The sequence below is a fragment of the Denticeps clupeoides genome, chromosome 4 (assembly GCF_900700375.1).
Source record: "Denticeps clupeoides chromosome 4, fDenClu1.1, whole genome shotgun sequence".
Classification (NCBI taxonomy): Eukaryota; Metazoa; Chordata; class Actinopteri; order Clupeiformes; family Denticipitidae; genus Denticeps; species Denticeps clupeoides.
This window is the reverse complement of record NC_041710.1, coordinates 16,157,115-16,177,194: the sequence shown is the minus strand read 5'-3', so window position 1 is coordinate 16,177,194 and position 20,080 is coordinate 16,157,115. Positions and strand designations below refer to the sequence as shown.

The 20,080-nt window shown below is 42.9% G+C and overlaps 3 protein-coding genes across 4 annotated transcripts; 1 reads left to right on the top strand and 2 right to left on the bottom strand.

Annotated features, from left to right (window-relative positions):
• Positions 1–1,797: 1,797 nt before the first annotated feature.
• Positions 1,798–12,868, bottom strand: snap47 (synaptosome associated protein 47). Its single transcript, XM_028977709.1, has 6 exons — positions 12,509–12,868; positions 11,804–12,319; positions 10,598–11,097; positions 9,586–9,716; positions 2,616–2,795; positions 1,798–2,188 (listed from the first exon to the last, which is right to left on the bottom strand). The coding sequence occupies exons 2-5, from the start codon at positions 12,295–12,297 to the stop codon at positions 2,649–2,651; spliced, it is 1,272 nt and encodes a 423-aa protein (XP_028833542.1). The 5' UTR covers positions 12,298–12,319; positions 12,509–12,868; the 3' UTR covers positions 1,798–2,188; positions 2,616–2,648.
• Positions 12,869–13,181: 313 nt separating this feature from the next.
• On the top strand, positions 13,182–15,860 carry jmjd4 (jumonji domain containing 4). Its single transcript, XM_028977710.1, has 6 exons — positions 13,182–13,895; positions 13,989–14,154; positions 14,398–14,523; positions 14,618–14,885; positions 15,147–15,293; positions 15,371–15,860. The coding sequence occupies exons 1-6, from the start codon at positions 13,643–13,645 to the stop codon at positions 15,677–15,679; spliced, it is 1,269 nt and encodes a 422-aa protein (XP_028833543.1). The 5' UTR covers positions 13,182–13,642; the 3' UTR covers positions 15,680–15,860.
• iba57 (iron-sulfur cluster assembly factor IBA57) lies at positions 15,758–18,038 on the bottom strand. 2 transcript variants are annotated; one of them, XM_028977711.1, is made up of 3 exons: positions 17,587–18,038; positions 17,043–17,391; positions 15,758–16,592 (listed from the first exon to the last, which is right to left on the bottom strand). In XM_028977711.1, exons 1-3 carry the CDS (start codon positions 17,950–17,952, stop codon positions 16,201–16,203), a joined length of 1,107 nt encoding a protein of 368 aa, XP_028833544.1. In that variant the 5' UTR covers positions 17,953–18,038; the 3' UTR covers positions 15,758–16,200. The 2 variants fall into 2 exon arrangements, with proteins under 2 accessions (XP_028833544.1, XP_028833545.1); XM_028977712.1 differs by having other exon boundaries at positions 17,043–17,374; positions 17,587–17,999.
• Positions 18,039–20,080: the final 2,042 nt, after the last annotated feature.

Below are 20,080 nucleotides of genomic sequence, written 5' to 3'. Positions count from 1 at the left end.
TTTGGTCAGCCTGGCACCTGAAATATCATTAGAACTATGAAACAGTACAAAACTATTCTTATGCTGGTTTAAATATCCCATATTGTAGTTTCAACGATAAAGAAAGAGCTTCATCCTGCCGTCAGGTATTTCAGATGCCAGCTGAGATGACTTCACTATGCGTTTTTGTTCCGTGTATGATAATAGACTGAGTAGTGTGTCCAGAATGATGCAATATACATTTAGTTCATAAAAAAAAATGTTGAACGATAGTACACATATTCTATACGTAAAGCACTTATAGACTATATGCACATCAAGGACTCACCTACATATCTTACATATGAATGTTAAGTTGCGTCCACATATGATTATGAAAGAATGCATCTGAGTCGTTAAGGGTCCCACATGAACAACGGCAATTACCAGAGAAGTGCCTTATCTCTGCAGAAAGTGGAGCGCACCGCGCACAGCACCTCTTGGCCATTTTCTCTCCCTCTCCCGGCTCCAACATTAACCAACAAGGCTTATTTCCTGAAACCCAAACCTCCCACAGCTAAACGGAGGGGAAGCAACACCTGCAGCTGAGAGAGGCCGGCCAGAGCATGAGTCAATGGCCTGAGCGCCACATGCAGACGTGTTCTAATGCTGCTGAAATAACCAGGCCGGGCCCTTCCTTCAACCTCACAAATTAAGATTTCCTTCACCTTCTATCTGGGTGGACGGCAGGCCTTCATATCTTACATGATTACTGACTGCTTGACCTGGTTGCTCCAATTCCGATGGGAAAGACATTTTCCCAGGAACGACTGACTGATTTACCGTCGAATGACACGCTGCTCGCAAGAGTCCTTTGCCACAGGCCTGTCGGGTAAACAGACGAGTAAGTCAAGGCCAGTGAAATCCCTGGTGTCTCCACACCATCCGCTGGGAAGCCAAAGCCGGATCTCGTGTGTCTGTGGTCAGACGAGACCGCCACCACTTCCTTTTATTGCATGGCTGCTGCTAACCACGCCAGTGTGCATTCACTCTCTCCTGCCCCTGGTTTTTAGGGAAAGGAATCCACTGCAGCACGAGGTTCATTTCTTCAACAGATGCTTCATACTTTGCGAAGGGAGTGTAAAAGGAACCCCTTGACACTAGGCCTAGCAGACCCTTTGACCTCTTAAATACAAGCAGGAACAGCCCTGACGGAGCACTTGCTCTTTGACAGGGTGGGGATCGAAACGGTGTGTGTGTGGGTCATGTGAGTTATGTAAGTTTACACCTCAGTGGAACACTAGAAGCTAGACATTGTCTCCATATTTCTACAGTGCAGAGATTGGTTCAGAGTAGGTCCGGTCTGGTTCGCAGTGTCCTCGTGCCTCTCGTGAAAGGGTTTGAGGAGGGCTCCCTTTTTTGGCAGCGGGCGCGAGCGCTTGCACAGCCCGCCAAATGAAATTAATCTGTACTTCTGGCTCATGGTGGTCTCGCTCGTGAAAAGTTTTGCGCAAGGGTGGCGAGCAGATGCGAGGGTCTCTGTGCCAACAGGATGCTCTAATGACAGGGCTCCCCCCGTGCAGCCACTCAGAGCTGTTTACAAAGACCCCTCGTTTCCATTCAGAGCCGCTCGCCGGCAACGCAACAGCAAATAGCTTCCGACTCCAATTTGCCAATGTTTTGACGTTGGGTTCTGCCAGGTCATTACACGCACATACATTTACAATGGGTGGCATCTGTTATGACTTTCTGTAAACATTTCATTTATCATAGTTTGTTGATGTTTTTTTTTAATCACTATCAAAGATCAGGGGTGGGAGGGGGAAGAAACCACAACCATTTCAAGTTTTTATTTCCAGTTTATTCAACTACATCACAAGAACAACAATACAAGAAATATAGGACAAGATTACATTACAGGACCATTCAGGCCATTTAGTGTACAGAGCTACATGTTTACTGTGTCAGTATCATTCAACAGAGCCTATGATGATGTACAGTCAAAACTAGCGTTGGTATGCATCATTAGAACATCGGCCTCATCTCCTGGAATGGACTGCACCTTCACATTTCCCTCTCAAGGCCCAATCACTGCAATTTTCTGGTTAAATCGGACCCATAGTGTTTACAGGACAAACTGCCCTCCGTTATTGAGGTTTTACATCAAAACATGCAACATGTTGAGCTTGAAGGGAACAGCATGTGTGGAGTGGAGGAGGTCTGCATGGTGCTAGAGAGGGAAAAAAACCCATTAAGAGGCAGTACAGAACACCTTTCTTCACCTACCTTTCTTCTTCATCTACCTCAACATCAGACAAAGTGTAACATTTACAGAAGATTATGCAGACTTTACAGGGTCTATATATACATATATACACACACACACACAAACACATATATATATATAAAATACGCTATTATAAGCTATTTACAGTCACAACTGGCTGCAAAATATCCGACAGTCAGAGTTTAGCCTAATGTTTACTTTTGGTGGTAGAAAGGATCTCTGTAAAAAATAAAATGTCGTCACTTCATTTAGAGGGACTGTGTTCCCTTTCCAGCCGTGGGGCTGCAGAAAGGCAGCGACATTCTTTCCTGTTTGGGAATTCACCATAGCTGTTTACTCGTTATTCTATTTTTTTCCCAGTTACACTTACATTTTTGTGGGTGGTCTTGGAGAGGCCGAGGGCTCACAGCAGCTTTCTCATGCGACGCGTGTGTTTGTCGATGTTCATGGTGGCGCGCTCGGTGGACGAGGTCAGGGCATCCAGTGCCTCGTCCTGCCGTTCCAGCTCAGTCTCTGCTTCCAGAGCCAAGTTCTTCAGCTGCAGGAGCATCTGCAAGCAAAACTCAGTTTAGTTTAGTTTTGCTCTGAGCATTGCCTCCCACTCCCACAATGGAGTTGTTAAAATGTTAGAAATTCCTTAAATGTTTGATTCCTTAAAGCTCAATGGTTATTTAACACCTTTATTAATAGACAAATGTCTTTTATGATCATCAGCATCAATATTCTTGCAAAAATAATTTTTAAAGTATCAGTCTCTGCACATAATAATCATATTTTGATCAGACTTTTGTTGATCTATAAGCCTTGCATTTTATTCATTTATGCCTAAAAATTTGAATCTCAAAGCATCTGGCCCATTCTCTAATGATGATCTTGCATCAAACTCAATCTGCATAGAAATGATACGTTAAAAGCATTGGGCGAAATTGAAGTCATGAGTCTGATGGACAGGCTTGGACAGCCAGTGACTGTTCCAGTGACTGTTCAAAGCAAATACAGGTGCACCAGCACCAATGATGTTACAGCACATCAACTCTCCCTTGGCATATATTATGCCAATATTATGAGAAGAGAGAGAGAGAAAAAAAAAAAATCACAGTTACCCAAATATAGCCATTTACAGTGCCCATGTGTGTAAATTTCTCTCAGTGTCCGGTGAACTGCACAACGCCGTCTGCCACGCTCCACAAATGGCCGGTGTATGTTATGGTCAATGGAACAACTCAAATAAACCATGATGTGCCAAGTAAAATCTAATAAACACTCACTCCAAACCCCGCCACTGTGGTTTCTAAACTAATATTATGCTGTCCAACACACGCGCGCGCGCACACACACATACACACAAACCCAATGACATTATGTCAGCTTTCAACAGTCAGCACACATGGACAAAGCAACAAGACACAGAGGCACATAGGCCACGTCCAGACAGCTGTGAAGAACGATTTCCTCCCAGGCCTAATGACAACTGCATAAATTGTCTTCTGTTTGTTTTGGGAAGAGACAGGAACTGAATATGCACGAGGACAATTCCTACTCTTATTTCTGGAAAAGTCACATTTATTACGCACATGGAGTCTGGTGTGAGATTAAAACTGAGCAGTGAAACAGATGACAGTCGCTTCTTCTGCTCCCTGATGGGACATTAATTCGTTGTTTGTGGGATGCAGAGAGGAAAACTCAGGCTCAACATTAATCGAACAAGGGATGAGAAGCCAGCGTCCCCAGGTGTGTTCTGTACAACTGACTTAAACCGCACTTGACTTGTGAGTCCTACAAGAGTTTTTTTCTAGAGTTTGTTCTAACACTTCAGTACACTTAGACCTATACATAACACATTTTATGAAAATCACATGGCAGCTATACAATGTTAAATTCAAAAGTCATGCCTGTGAGTTTTTAATGGCTTCTCTGTCTGAATGTCATTTTTATTTTCATGTCATTTCAGTGATTTGCATTCAATATTGCATTCTTGGAACTTGATTGTCATACCAAAATAACAATATAATTTTGTTTTTCAGTAGTAATTGAAATCTACACTGCAATTACAACTTACATTTTGCACAATCAGCACACCAATCTGTTGTAGCCTGGCCCAATATTTTGGTCCGTAACTACAGCAACAAAGTCAATATACAGCTGAAAATGTGTCATTTATGCAAAACTTTGAACATGTCTCCAAAAATGCAAAAATGTTTGATTTGTTTAGCAGCCACTCACTTACAGTAGCCAAGTGAGTCCTATCCCATTCAATCACCCGTTTATCTTAAACAAAGCTTTCAAGTGAGAGTAAATGGCACTCATCTCGTAGCGGGGTGTGTCTATGCGAGGCCTTGTCTGAAAGTCTGTTAAAGCTGCTTATCAGAATAATGGATGAATAATAGTTTCGAAAACAAAGCTGCTGTGTTCTCAGCTATGATAAAAGTCCACTGCATAAGGGAGAACCTCTCAAAGTACCTTGATCTTCCCCTTACAGATTCAAGTAAACTAATTTGGTGTATGTTGGAGTTTGACCTCCATCTGGCCAGTAAATGCTACATGGAAACAACTGGATCTAATATTGAACAGGCAAAGCAAGCTCACTGAATTTATTTTTAGAATCTCAAAAACCACAAAAGCAGAAACCTTCTGAATTATGTGCTTCACCAGGCACAATCTGCACGGCTCGCGGTGCCGGCGCGTGAAATCTGAGAAGGTAATGGATCTGGTCAGACAGCACATCATGAATCCAAATGTCTTGGCACACATTCCTTCACAACTCCGCTGAGAATACACATGACTTTCAAAAAAAAAATAAAAATGCATTTACACATTTAACAGGAAGATGCCTGTCATTTGCAATTTCATATTTCTCATTCTGTAAAAATTTTAATAAGAAACTATTCACCTAGTTCTTGACTTTTCCCCCCAGACCAGAGTCATGTAACCAGTAAACTGAGTTAATCTGTCTGATCTACCAAACTCAGACGGGTCAGGAATTTGCAGCCGATAAACAGATAGCACAGAGCTTCCCCATCAGCACCCCGCACAGCAGATCATGTCATGCTTACCACTGTGATGTTTCACTAGTATCATGTTGGGGAAAATACACTATAGTTTCACAGCATTTGTCAGGATTTACCGAAATAAGATAAAAGCTAGAAGGCGAACTTCAATTATATCTGTACAAAAATTTAAACGCGAGGAGCCTGTAGCCATGATCAGGGACTGAAAGTAATTCAAAAAATGCAAAAACAGATCAAGATAGAGAACAGACTCATGGATGTATTAACCATGAGCTCTCCTTTCATTTGCCATGATATAAAAAATTACTGAAAAACTGTGAGAAATAAATTTACTTAGGTTTCTTATCTCTAAATGCAAAATAGCATTTAGCAAGTTTAAAAATAAAAAATAATAAATAAATAAAGTTGCCTGTTCAGAGGGGCAGTGGTGGCCTAGTGGTTAAGGAAGTGGCCCCGTAATCAGAAGGTTGCCAGTTCGAATCCCGATCCCCCAAGGTGCCACTGAGCAAAGCACCGTCCCCATACACTGCTTCCCGGGCGCCTGTCATGGGTGCCCACTGCTCACTCAGGGTGATGGGTTAAATGCAGAGGACAGATTTCACTGTGTGCTGCTTGTGATGTGTATCATATGTGACAATCACTTCACTTTCTAATGTTGTGCCTATGATGCCAATATAACCATATAAATATCTTTTATTTTCTGTTTTTGCTGCATACATGAAGAAAAGACACATCGATGGTGGCAAAACAATAAGTTCTGCATTTTAACATCAGTCTCTATTCAGTCTCTTACATAATTCTAACCATTTATTAATTAAATTAAAGGGCCCAAAAACACTGCAAGGCAATCAAAAAATGTTCTAAACAAAGCAAAATGAAAGCATGACCAGGTATGACTGACAGATCTCAAATGCCCCACCTCCTGCTTCTAGACTATTTTGAAGTTAAAGTTAAGCTTTATTGTCATTTCAGTGAAATAACGTTTCTCTGTTACCTGGTGCTACACGTAACACATAAAAAGCACATGTGCAACACAGACAAACTGGGATACATAAAGTGCAAACAGGTGACACAAGGGCAGTGCAAGGGTAACATTTAACAAAAAACCTGTGCTAAAGAGACTGAATAATGATGTTAAAATGCAGAATGTGGGGAGAACTTTTCATTTTGCCACCATCGATGTGCCTTTTCTTCATGCATGCAGCAAAACAGACAAATAAAAGATATTTATATGGTTATAGACAGACAGCGCTAAACAGGTGACATGAATAGTAAATGTGCAAAGAAAACCGGCGCAAATTGCTGTGCAAAATGGAATGGTACATTGATAGATAATTATCTGATGACCTGTTGAAAGAAGCTATGGCACAGTCTGGTAGTGAGGGCCCGAATGCTTCAGTACCTTTTTCCAGATGGCAAGGAGGGTGAAGAGTGCATGTGAGGAGTGTGTGGAGTAATTCACAATGCTGGTGGCTTTCCTGTTACAGAGTGTGTGGTAAATGTCCGTTATGGAGGGAAGAAAGATCTCAGCTGTCCTCACTGTCTGCTGTAGGGTCTTGCGGTCCGATATGGTGCAGTTCCCAAACCAGGCAGGGATCTAGCTGGTTAGATGGCTCTCAATGGCTCCTCTATAGAAGGTGGTGGATGGGTGGTGGGAGATGGGCTTTCCTCAGCATCCACAGGGAGTAGAGATGCTCCAGGAGAGTTTCTCTTCTAGATGAACACAGAGAAACTTTGTGCGGCGATGCACAGCTCCAACCACATCATGTCAAGAACACAGTCATGGGTCAGCAGGGTGAACAGCATTGGACTAAGCACACAGCCCTGAGGAGCTCTGGTGCTCAGTGTGGTGGTCCTGGAGATGCTGTTCCCGACAGACTGAGGTCTCTCAATCAGGAAGTCCAAGATCCATTTACATTTACAGCATTTATCAGACGCCCTTATCCAGAGCGACTTACAATCAGTAGTTACAGGGACAGTCCCCCCCTGGAGCAACTTAGGGTTAAGTGTCTTGCTCAGGGACACAATGGTAGTAAGTGCGATTTGAACCTGGGTCTTCTGGTTCATAGGCGAGTGTGTTACCCAATTGCAGAGGCCCAGCAGACTCAGCATCTCGACCAGGTGCTGAGGAATGATGGTTTTAAATGCTGAACCGCCTGAATTTGTGTGTTTGTGTCCTTATTGTGCAGGTGGGTGAGGGTCAGATGAAGAGTGGTGGCGATGGCATCGTCCGTGGAGTGGACTGGGTCCAGGGTGGAGGGCGGCAAGGTCTTCATATGTTTCATGACCAGCCTCTCGATGCACTTCATCATGATGGGTGTAATTGCAACGGGATGGTAGTCAATGAGACACGCCACTGAAGACTTCTTGACGGTGCTCAGTGAGATGTTGAATATGTTGGTCTCTGAGCATCTTCCTGGGATGTTGTCTGGTCCAGCAGTGAAGAGTTTTCCCTCACGTCCGCTCTGTCAATACTGCCCTTGCATTCTCCTGAATATGTAATGTCTTCACCAAAAAAACAGCTGAAACATCTGAGATAAGGTTATAAAGATATGGTCTTCTTCTAATGACTATGGATTCTGAGGCAGAGGAGGAACGCCTGAATCCTGAACATGCCGTCCAGACTGTACTGTCAATCCTCGTCGGTAGAAGCAGCCCACAAAGTAAAAAAAATATCTGAAAATATCACACGAAGGAGTAGACGTAAGAGAAGAAACAGTCTCATCATATTTTACATTACTGGTTCCTTTATTTCCCAACCCCAACACATCCTGAAGTGAAAGTGATACCTGTTTTTGTTCACCAACCATAAATTATCGTTGGTCACAGCGAGATGATTGTGTTTTGACATGGCTGCACATGCAGGGCCACATTCCATGCAACCCTTAATAACGTGTCCATTGAGAAACTATGGACTGATTCTGCGTCATTGTTTATGTCTGGCAGCCTCAGACCGTGCTGCTTCCGACCCGGCCCTCTTCTGCAGACGCTCGCTACAGCAGACACTTAGTGGGAAAGGAGATGATGCCATTGCGTGTGTGTGTGTGTGTGTGTGTGTATGTGTGCGTGTGCACACTATGGGAAAACCCTTTTGTGCCTCGGCCATGAAAGAAACAACAAAACCGAAGAAACCGCAGCCTGCATCGGTGTTTCCCAACAAACAGCTGAGGCACAGCACAGAAGCGGCAGCTGGGGCCTTCTGTGTGGGTTTCAATCTTCACACAACAGCAATCTAATGTGGTCCCTCACATCTGCTGCTGATATGGAGGGTAAAGAAAATGAATATACTTCAGTCCAAAGATGACAAATATATGTTGGATGGATGGTTCGTGTCAAATGTGACTAAATGTTGATCCATCAGCTAAACTTTGCCCTCGGTTTTATGTTTACGGCATTTATCAGACGCCTTTATTCAAAGCGACTTTCAATCAGTAGTTACAGGGAGTAGTTACAGAAGTTAAGGTTAAATGTCTTGTTACTACACCATGGTAGTGGGGTGTTTGAACCTGTTAATTTGTGGTGTTCTGGTTCCTAGACGACTGTGTTACCCACTAGACTACCACTACTATGCTGTCAAAGCATTATATTATATAGCTGAATAATGCTTTTACACCTAGAGGCTGATTCTTATTAATTACAAGTAAATCACCAATGACAACGAAGAACATTTTGTCAATGTGGGCTTTGCAACAAGGGGCCAAAATGTACAATGCAATGATGAGACATCTGGTCACCCCATTAGTCACATGTAGCTTACATAAAACGTCAACCACAAAACTTTTACTTGGTATAAACCAACCTGAATAAATGAAGATACCTGGCTTTGGCTTTGGATGATTCTGAACACAGATATGTTGGCAATGTTTAACTAAAGCTATCTTTACATATTTGACCTTCACATTTGACATGCATTTGCCTGCCTCTGTTTTTCCCAAGACTTTTCTCACTACCTGTAAAAAGTGGCACCCAGACGGCCACAGTCCCCCAGCCTGACTGGGGCACTGCAGCTTTCAACACAATCATCACCATCGCCACACTGCAATCAAGGCCCAGAAGAAATTATAATGCAGGAGATCTGATCTGGACGACATGCACGCAGAGACCACTTCCTCTATGTGAGACGGCTTTGTACAGCACGACTGCGACTGGATATTTTGAACTCTGAGTGCACTTATATCTTGGAGTTGGAGTCACAGCTCTCTGCCAGCAGTGGCGGGAAGCACTGGAGTCATTGCTGGCAGAATGTGAATTTCAACAGCAGTAACACTCCACTGAGTGGAGAAACAAAGAAGATGGAGAAAAAAAATCGGAATTTTGAAAAAGCGTTCCTACCTGCTTCAGTTCCTGAGCCTCAGCCTCGGTAACCATGGGCTGAAGGACGTGGACTTGAACTTGAGTCAGTTCACCAGCAGGAACCTCCACAGGCACCTCTGTCTCCTGGCCATGCTGGAGGAAGCCTGCAGCTAAAGAATAACACCCTTGAGAACCTCCTGTTGTTGTACATTCTGGCAAGCCTACAACATCACAGGTCTCATTAAATGCATGGGAGAACAATTATTAACAACACTGGCATTTTGTTTTTAATATGACAGAATACAACAGGTGACCGGGTCTGGGTGTGTGCGAACTGTAGGATGAAGAAATAAGTAATAACGAAGCTAATGAACTTATTTTAAATAGGTGAAATCATTTAAAGACTTTTGCTGCCCCCGTGTGGCGTGAAGTGCGCATTACATCCATTTACATTCGTTATTTTTGTTTACTGGGAGTTCTCATATATTCATATTTTTTTTAATTAACACTGTTAAGCATCTGACATTGTACAATGGCTTCAAAGTTCCATGCACGCTTGTTGCTAAAAAACTGTTAAACAATTCCAATCATGTCTCTCCTCACGCTCTTCTCGGATTTGTAATATCAATCAGGCCATTTTTGCCCAAATTGCATATAACACAAATAATAATAAACCAATACATTCTAGCTAAGATGTTTCATTACTGATTTGCTGTTTAATGGATAATGCAAATTATTAATTTATTTACTAAATTGTTAAGTTATATCTGATATATTTAAAGAAATGATGTATTGACGCTTGATGTAAGAACTGCTTATTTAAATAGTTGCTCTGGTATAATAAGCTAATGGTGTAATAAGTTTTGTGTGAAATTATTTCAGATTTTTTTTTTGCTTTTTTGTGTTGTTCCAATGCACATAAACATTTGTAATTGCAACAATTTTCTGGGAGAAATAGTGCATTTTGGGGGAAAATTCCAGGGGTACCTTTAATTTAGGCCATGACTGTATATGTTAAGTAATATAAAAAGCTATACTCTGGTCACTGTACCTGCACTCCAGACTGACCCCTCACCACCAGGGTCTGAAGGAGAGGTGGATGGTGAGGCCTGAAAGGCATAGTAGTCCCTGGTGAAATCTACCTTCTTTTTGTACTGCATCTCCAGTACAAACATGGCCTCTGACATTTTGGCTGAAAGCAGACGGTAGCAGATGTCAGGCTTCCCAATAAATCGCTGCCGCACGCTGATTTCGTACGGACTGTGAACCCGGATGTCGTCCACCTCGTCCCGCTCAAAATGGTGCAGGAGGTGTGCGTTTGCATCCCTCACTTCCAGGGATGACACCAAAATAACTAGCCTCCCAGGCTTCAAGTCCGACACACCACCCCTGGAAACGATGGCAGGAATGCTGGTGACCACCCTGGGTCCCTTTCCCACAGCCTTGGAACTAGCAGCCTGGGTAGCCTGCTCACTTTTGGCTTCTTGTTGGCTCTTCCATGGAAGCTTGCCAAAAGGCCACCAGGGGGGAGATTCTAGTTCTGATAACAGCCTGTCATTAGTGGGGAGAAAACAAGCACAAAGTGTGTATGGCCATTAGAGGTCGCAAAATTATTTCATCTTAATCTATCATGAGTGTTCATGAGTGTTTTTTTTCTCTCGTAATTTAAATAAATAAATAAAGTCGTTTTAAATGCATATACATAACATCTTTCATCTGGTCTTGCAGAATACAAATTATTGAATAAATAACTTCACATATGATATGAGGACCACCTTATGGTCCATACACGCATTTGAAGCCACTGCAGATGTGTAATGCCCATCATTAACCAACACCTAGTTAAAGTGTGTGTTATAACAACCTGTCTTATTTACAGTACGGGCCAAAAGTTTGGACACACCTGTGTTCATTCGTAGTTATGATTCCTTCAGTGAGAATCTACCAATGTAAATGGTCATGAAAATAAAGAAAACACATTGAATGAGAAGGTGTGTCCAAACATTTGGCCTGTACTGTATATTACCTTTTTTTTTTAAACAAATGGCACACAACAGAACAACGGCCTTCTATTAAGTTGAATGTGGCTTTTTAGTTTTCTCTGAAGAAACAACTGCTTTCTTAACTTTCAATGCTAAACATGCAGTTTGCATATTGAATGAATTGGGTGCACTGATGCGGATTACAGGTCGACAGTACATGACCTACAGTTATTTTATCAGATATGAATCTGTAATGAGAAGAGTGAGGGACTTACTTGTCTGCCACGCCCAAGTCTGACTCGATCTTGTCCAGGCCCTGCATGACGTTGTCAAACTGCTCACCCTGATGGTTGAGAACCTTCCCTGTGTCCTCCAGCCTGCGCTGTGCTCCAGACACCAGGTTGATTAGCTCCCTGCCTTTACTTGGGGGAGCTTGCGCCCCTTGGCTCTCAGTTGGCGAAAGGAGGCACTCTCTCCAGAAATGCTCCAGCACGTTGTAGACCACAACGCGGTTGGGCCGCAGAGAGCCAAACCAGTGCTTGACGTTGCCCTGCTCCAGCACGGTGAGGGTGCTGAAGATGAAACTGGAGGACTCCATCTTGATCTCCATAATACGCGAGAGGCGGAAGCTGACCACGCTGTCCTTGCTCTGCTCTGTTGTGAATCGCAGCATGGTGCAGCTCAGGGACAGCAGGCCGCTCACCCAGCGCTTCTCACCGTTGATGTAGTAAGCGCCGGGCCAGCTGTGGATGGCAACATCACGACTCATCTTGGAACCAGAAGATATTCACCTAATGAAAGATTAAAATAAATAAATAAATAAAAAAAAGCACTGTTTTCCTGAAACACAACATTACATCACTGGCACAAAATATACACTGATCTTGTATGACGGAAAAGGTTAGGCACAGCAGGAGACTAAAACCATTATATATGTATATATTACACATATGTATGTACTAAATAGTAAAAATGAATACCTGTTCGATTTCGGATTTAAAGAGGAGCATAAATAGCAATAAATAATTAATGGCGCATCGCGAATTATAAACGACAACAAATAATGCACGCCATGTTGACATATGTTTTCTTTAGCGCACATTTCAGTGCAGAATAATCCACCGAATCATGATTTATTTAAGCATATAAAGGAAGAAGGATGAAGCTCCGCTGCCCCGCCGTTGACAGCAACAACCTCATCACGATGTAAACAGTGCGGGGATGGAGACCGGAAGCCACGTGACACACGTCCATCGACCTTAACCGTCTGTACCGAAACTCCAGCACTAAAAAGAAGGGTTCCGCTCGGAGAGAAGGGTGGTGCAAGGTGCATTATAGGTATTTAAAAGTATTTAATGTATTTAAAAGACAACGTGCTCAGGTCGGTATAATCTGTATACTTTTTTCTTCCTATGAACACGACCACGAGTTTACAATTTACATTTACGGCATTTATCAGACGCCCTAATCCAGCGCGCCTTACAATCAGTAGTTTCAGGGACAGTCCCTGAGTGTCTTTGTTTAGAGAATACTACTTCCGTAGTTTTTCTACGTTCTTCGTCCACAGAGCTCAAGTCTGCTGATTCGAGACCAGCTTTCCTCTCGGTGAATCAGGCACACGCAAAGTAAGAGTGAATGCCATGCTGTTCTCAGATCAGTAGGGAAACACAGCTACTCAGCACCGCCCCGCTGTCACTTCGGCAAGATGTGCCCAGTCGTCGCGAGATTTCCCGCGAGTTCTCCCATACAGTTTTTAGCCTTTTAGCTTTAGCGCTCAAAAAGCATCGTGGAATCAACTCAAAACACCGGAGATAAGTGCTTGTCGTTGTCACAGTGTGGCTCAGAGCGCCACGTAGATTTTTTTTATACCGGTATTACCTTCGCGGTTAGAGGAAACGAGGGCGATTGCGAATGGATTCATGTTGCTTGTCTTCGTGCAATGTCGTTTATCTGCATTTCGTCAAGGCTGCTGTTGTTGACTGACAGCTGCCGGATTAGGGAATGAAGCTGGTGACCTGTGGTCTTAATGCCGTCTTTAGTGAAACGCGTGGCATTTACCGCGACGGCGATTTTTAAACCAGCTCGTCACCAAATAAACCTTTAACTGCGATGTCATGGATAGAGAGACATTCAATACCTGCTGCAGCCTTATTAAACTCCCCAGGCAGTCATATCAACAGTTCTGCTCCTCTCACTTTGTGGACTACATCGAGAAGAGCATCAGCTATTCAAAATTCTTTAAAAACTACCTGCTCCCCAATCACCCCTGTGTCTTTTCGAAGAGGTTTACCGCAGAGTGGAACTGCAGGAAACACTGGGTCACTGCGGACGGCAAACCCAATTTCTTGAGGCTTCTGCAGGAGTTTGGTGGGTTTCAAGAAATGCATGCATTTAGCATTTTCACTTTAAACATGTTCATGACATTATTTGTCTTATTTTGGTTACGTTTCACCACAACAGAAGAGACACCAGTACCTGTGGCAAACTGTAATGCAAAGGAGTACAATGCAAATCCAAAGCAAATCATCCCTTTTAAAGAATTCATCCAGTACTGGAAGGAATATATTCAAAATGGACATTCTTCACCTAAAGGGTGCCTGTACCTAAAGGACTGGCATATGCACAGGTATGTATATGAGGCACCCACAAAAAGGAGCTTCCAAGCAAGTAAAATTTAAGTGTGGACCATTATGAGCCATGTTTTAACATCAAAGCAGAATGTCTGGATTAGGTATTTTTTCATGCAAACCCCAAAATAAGTCTGCCATGTATGATGCATGTAACTGATAAACATAAGCTGCCTGGTTGCTTAGTAACAAACCTATATAGAACCTGCTATTGAATAATTTTCCTGCTTTTGGGTATTCAGGACTTTTCCCGAACACAAGAGCTATACCACGCCAATATACTTTTCTTCTGACTGGCTTAATGAATACTGGGATACTATTGAAGTGGATGATTATCGTTTTGTCTACATGGGACCCAAAGGATCCTGGTATGGGTGTAACATGATTGGAGTCACTGTTCATAAAATAACAGAATAAGATGATTTTTTTTTTTTTAATTAGCCTTTCATTTGTGCTTGACAGGACACCCTTTCACGCGGACGTCTTCCGGTCTTATAGCTGGTCAGCCAATATCTGTGGCAGGAAGAAGTGGCTCTTGTACCCTCCAGGACAGGAGGAGTTTCTACGCGACTCTCATGGCAACCTTGCCTATGATGTCACTGCACCCATGCTTCAGGATAAAACTCTGTACCCCCACTTTGAAAAGGCATGCCAGCCTCTTGAGATCATCCAGGAGGCTGGAGAGATCATATTTGTGCCAAGTGGCTGGCATCATCAGGTTTACAATTTGGTGAGAACTATTTGTTTTGGTTTTAAGAGGTTAAAATGTACCTTAAAAAAAGATTGGAGGGGGGGAAAAACTTGTATGAATATATGAATTTTCTAAATATATGTACATAAGTACATCAATATGTTATTTATTAATAGTGTTTGTATTTAAATATTATATAAATTCTCTTATAGTCTCTATATGCCAACTGCACATTAAATTTAATCTTAAATCTTTGTCATTGTCACTTGAAATGTAAATTTATTTTATCTGTCTTATCAGGAAGATACCATCTCCATCAATCATAATTGGTTAAATGGATGCAATGTGGACATCATGTGGAAGTTCTTACAGGATGAACTGTCTTCTGTCCAAAGGGAAATTGAGGAATGGAGGGACACTATGGACACATGGCATCAACACTGCCAAGTATGAGAAATATTAGATGATTATATAAAACATTCTAGCATATGATCCTAAAGAGGTTTATATTTTTATCTCCTCAGGTCATCATGAAGTCTTGTACAGGAATTGACTATGCAGAGTTTGCCACTTTTCTAAAGATCATCACCAACAACCGGATATCATTCCTGAAGTCTTGCCCAAGAGGCAGCACCTGCTTCCAGCGTCCCCCATCCGACATTCTTGACTCTTTAGGTCCTCACCATGCATCCTTTGACCTTCAAAGAGTGGCTCACATCCTGGAGTGTATGCTCGGTAATGAAGACTTCAAGAGACTCGTCCCGTCTGCTTTGAGCTTTCAGCCAGAAACTTTGCTCCAGGATATACACGAAGCCGTGCGCTCCAACGCGTGACCGGCTCGACTCTGGGAAATTAGCTGCTCTATTTAAATGAGAACGATGTGTGGAACTGTGCAACTGTTGCAAAGCAGAGCAAATCAAGAATGTTTATTGGCCCAGAACAAACCACTGCTTGAAATGTTTCAGTGTAGGCATAAGGAGCATTTCAAGTAATTACATTAAAAATTAAATATTGTCCTGAAGTCCTCTGTATATTTCTTGTCAAGTCACTTAAAAACTACTATACACACAATGACCTAAACTTTTGTGCACTCTAAATTGAGATAATGGGTCAGTTTCACAGACCAGCACTAAACAGTCATAATTGGCCAAATATACCAATTAAAGGGGCTGAGTGGCAAAAATCGGCCAGTTTACATTTAGTGTGGAAATGTAGCTTTGTTCTGCCTCTTGTAGTGTAAAGGCCTAATGCTGCTATTAACCACGAATGCCCTGGTTCTCAGTCCATGTATCACATTTCAAACAGAGTTTAATCTGTGTCTGCAGAACTGCACCAATGCTTTTATTCTTTTGAATTACTTGTCCTTACTCTCCTTTGGCCACCAGTTGGGTACAGAGACCTGCACGGTCACAGCGCCAACCTCAGACGTCTTGAGTACTAGTGATTCTTTAGCATGTGCCAGGCGGATCAGACCCAAGCCGACATCTCCGACACCAGATCTGTGCTTCCCTGCCAGTTTCCCAGACTGGGTGTGCAGCTCCAGCCCTTCTTCCAGTCCCTCGGCCGGAGCGGACAGGCACACGGGCATTAGCCGCTTTCGCACCACCCCTGTATGGTGAGTCCTGGCTGTCAGCTCCTGGCCCAGGTAGCAGCCCTTGCTAAAGCTGATTCCTTGCATGTATACCAGGTTGGACTCAAGTGGAAGGGCCACACCTGGTGGAAGATCATTCACCCCCTCAGGCAGCCCTACAGCGGGACATAAATGGTCAACATTAAAAATAATCCATGAATTACAACTGCTCCAGTGTCCTTTCTATGTGGTTTTATAACTATACACTTGAACAACAACAAAACTCAATAAATGTTAATTTATTATATATCAAGAAGCTACAATTCTGAGACCACCCATCATGGGTGGTATCACGAGGTGTAAGTGAAAAGTGACCATCATTGTGTCACAGAGAGCACAGCACACGGTGCACACAACACAATGTGTCCTCTGCTTTCAACCATCCCCCTTGGTGAGCAGTGGGCAGCCATGACAGGTGCCCGGGGAGAAGTGTGTGAGGGCTGCGCCTTGCTCAGTGGCACCTTCCGGGTCCACTTCCTTACACGCTAGGCCACCACTGACACAGAAATATCACTTAAAGACAGAAGAAACGATGTATGGTATAGTGGACCACTGTAATCATTTACCAAGTGCATAGCGATGCCTGTGGTACTCCTCTATGTCCCTCTCTAGAGAAGAAGCAACAATGTCCGTTGGCTTGACGTCACCGCCCACAATCAGCCTCCAGCCCATGAACGTAGTCCTCGGATCCTCCTCCAACACAACCACCTGCTGAAGATCAGTGACCTCGGGCTTCAGATCCTTCATCTGTGTCACTAATGGCAACAGGGCCCACAAAGACAGGTCTGGACATGGTGCGATGCTTATGCTGCGCCGGAGTTTGTACACCTTCAGATGCCGTAGGAAGGCTTCTTTCACTGTGCTGTCACACTCCAGCAGAACAGTGTGTTCTTCTGGACTGTGAGAATGAAGACACTGTGATCATTGGGGAGATTATAGACTCGTTATGGGCTATCATCACTATGCAGAGAGCACAAACTCGAGATAAGGAACGTAAACTGCACACTTACAACAGGCAGCCAAACCAAGTAAATGAGAATTATATCGCACAATATGACCATAGTTAACATTAATACGTTAACCAGGAATCCATTATCCGCCGCAATGTACCTGTACATGAGGACATCGAACAGGGTTCTTCCCTGGACGTTCAACATGTGCGCGTAGAGGGATCTCCGTTCCCGCATCAGCTTCACGTCGTTCGTCACAAGTCCCTGCAGGAAGGAGTCGGCGTCGCGGCCGTGGATTTTCACCAGAGTCCTGTGCGGTAACCTGTAGCGCCCGAACTCGGCCGGTCTGGACTGCTCTTGACTGAATCTCCGTGAACTCCGTGCGGCAGCGGGGACGGCGAAGGGTCCCCGGCCGGCGGGCAGGAGCCGAGCAGCGGCACCGCTGCACACCACCGAAAGGCGCATGGTGTTCAGAGCAATTGCAACCGAGTCGGTCCCGAACCACGTAAAACTCCGTAAAGGACATTCGCCCACGGCCAGGTTAACCCGTAGGAATCCATCTTGTTTCCCACAATGCACTGCTCACTGCGGAAAGAACGAGAACCTGAGTCTGTTTCTGATCGAACTCGGTAAATTGAACGTTTAAATATAGAGTTTAAATATAGAATGTAAAACGACCTTTGAAATCTAAACGAATGAATAAAAATGAATTTGAACGTAAATCGCACATTTCTATATCAAAGAGAATTCATTCAGTCATTTTTGCTTAAAGTTTGTTTTTTATTAAATTATAGATAGTGTAATAGACGTTTACTATAAAAACGTCGTGGGCATTTTAATGCTGGTTTACTTTTACACTCTTAGACGCCAGAGGGAGCCCTTGAGAGCGGCTTGTTTCGGTTCTGGCTTCTTGTTGGATGAGACACGTTGACCCTGAAATCCTCTCATAACACCCTGTAAGGAGGGAAAATGAGGGACAATTTTTATGGATAATTGGATAATTTTACTTTGAAGTTTTACACTTTGCAATTTTATTTATTTATACCCAAACCCTGTGGTTTCTTTCACAGCTTCTATCTTCCACTGCAACTCACAACAACTCGCACTGTGGACTAACTCTGTTGCACCTCTGCACTTTACACCTCATTGCTGCAATTATGCACACGCTGCTATACGGACTACCTCTTCATGTTGCACTGAAACCAATAACTGTACTATCATTACTGTTATTTATTTGCACAGTCGGTCACTTTTTAACACTTCATTTTTAGCTAAAATGTATATTTTGTATCTTATTTATTTATATATTGTATTTCATGTGCCGCATCTGTTTTTTGTTGTCTACTTTTATGTTGCACTGTGTAAACTGGAGCCACGTCTTCTCGTCTCTCTGTATATCTGTACAATATATAGAAGAGATGACAATAAAGTTTACTTGACTTGAACAGTGGAGCACCAATAGAAGTTCCCCAGGGAAATCCGAGCACCCACACCTTCATCCCAGCAGCCCAAACACAAAATGTTTCTCTTCGCTTCTGGCCTTCCAAAACCCTCCCCTCCCACTTTAACCGGCACCTATTACCTGCTTAATTATTCCCGACATACACTTCCCCCAATCAATCCACAGCCAGCAAATGACAGACAACACATAAAAGGGAGACAGAGACAAAGAGAACTACTATCCGCTACTATTGGAATTATCTGTTGGGTTTTAAATTATGCTGATACCCTTCCCTTTGACTGGCATCAAAGATTACAACGACTTGAGTGTAATGGCTATAAATGATTAAATACGCTGAAATCTTATTGTTTGTCCTCCATATTTATTTACAATGTAATGAGGAAATGGAAGACTGGTTGTAAACTTTTTTATGGCCGATGGTTAAAAGTTATAAAAGTTTGAAAAGTTTGAAAAAAAAAAAATCTTGAGTTCGCAGTGACCTTCATAAGGTTGATGACGTGATATGCCTTTGCCCAAGTTCATGTGAACTTCAGATGTCGATGAGACCAACGTGGCAGCCAGCGGCAGCCGAGGGGTCATTGAACTGCTGCACACAAGGCAGCTAGGTGAGACACTGGGCCAGATGGCTATTATCAAAGGCCTTAAGTATATACACATCCCAACAAATATATTTATAAATACTGTCCATTTATATTTCTAATCCCAGTCAATTATTTTACTCAAGATTTGCCAATGCTTTTAACATTGCATGGCATCTTTTTAAAATGACATAGCTTTGTGATAATTAATAATATGTAGTGTAAGCATCAGTCAGGTCTTGCATGCAATCCTACTGAGAAGTGGCAAAGGAGCCCAAGGAGAAAGTAAAATATCTATTTCAAATACATTTGATTTGTCCTCAAAAACTTTATTATGAAGGTCAAATCTACTGTGTGCTATCATGCTGCTGTTTAAAATTTCAAACATTTTGTGACAAATCCAAAAAATGTGACTTTAGGACAAGTGGAGCCTGATGTCTGGTGCTGTTTTCTGGTGGCATGGCCTGAAGCTGCTGAGGCTGTCTTGTTGAGAATGGATTGCTCCCTCATAATGTCACGGCTACTTCCACAGAAAGACCCGTTAGCCATTACCATAAGCCAACACACACCACCCCATAACCTTCAGACATTTTCAGTGTTGTATTATTTGCTCT

Bases quoted from the DNA above. Each gene is read 5' to 3' on its own strand.
- snap47 (XM_028977709.1), bottom strand. From the start codon at position 12,297: ATGAGTCGTGATGTTGCCATCCACAGCTGGCCCGGCGCTTACTACATC. The intron at 9,717-10,597 runs GTACAGTGACCA...GTTATTCTTTAG, and splicing joins GGGGTCAGTCTGGAGTGCAG to CTGCAGGCTTCCTCCAGCAT. The intron at 2,796-9,585 runs GTAGGAACGCTT...TTTTGCTTGCAG, and splicing joins AGGCTCAGGAACTGAAGCAG to ATGCTCCTGCAGCTGAAGAA.
- jmjd4 (XM_028977710.1), top strand. From the start codon at position 13,643: ATGGATAGAGAGACATTCAATACCTGCTGCAGCCTTATTAAACTCCCC. The intron at 14,524-14,617 runs GTATGGGTGTAA...TGTGCTTGACAG, and splicing joins ATGGGACCCAAAGGATCCTG to GACACCCTTTCACGCGGACG. The intron at 14,886-15,146 runs GTGAGAACTATT...CTGTCTTATCAG, and splicing joins ATCATCAGGTTTACAATTTG to GAAGATACCATCTCCATCAA.
- iba57 (XM_028977711.1), bottom strand. From the start codon at position 17,952: ATGTCCTTTACGGAGTTTTACGTGGTTCGGGACCGACTCGGTTGCAAT. The intron at 17,392-17,586 runs GTACATTGCGGC...CAATGATCACAG, and splicing joins TTCGATGTCCTCATGTACAG to TGTCTTCATTCTCACAGTCC. The intron at 16,593-17,042 runs GTAAATGATTAC...GTCCCGCTGTAG, and splicing joins CAGGCATCGCTATGCACTTG to GGCTGCCTGAGGGGGTGAAT.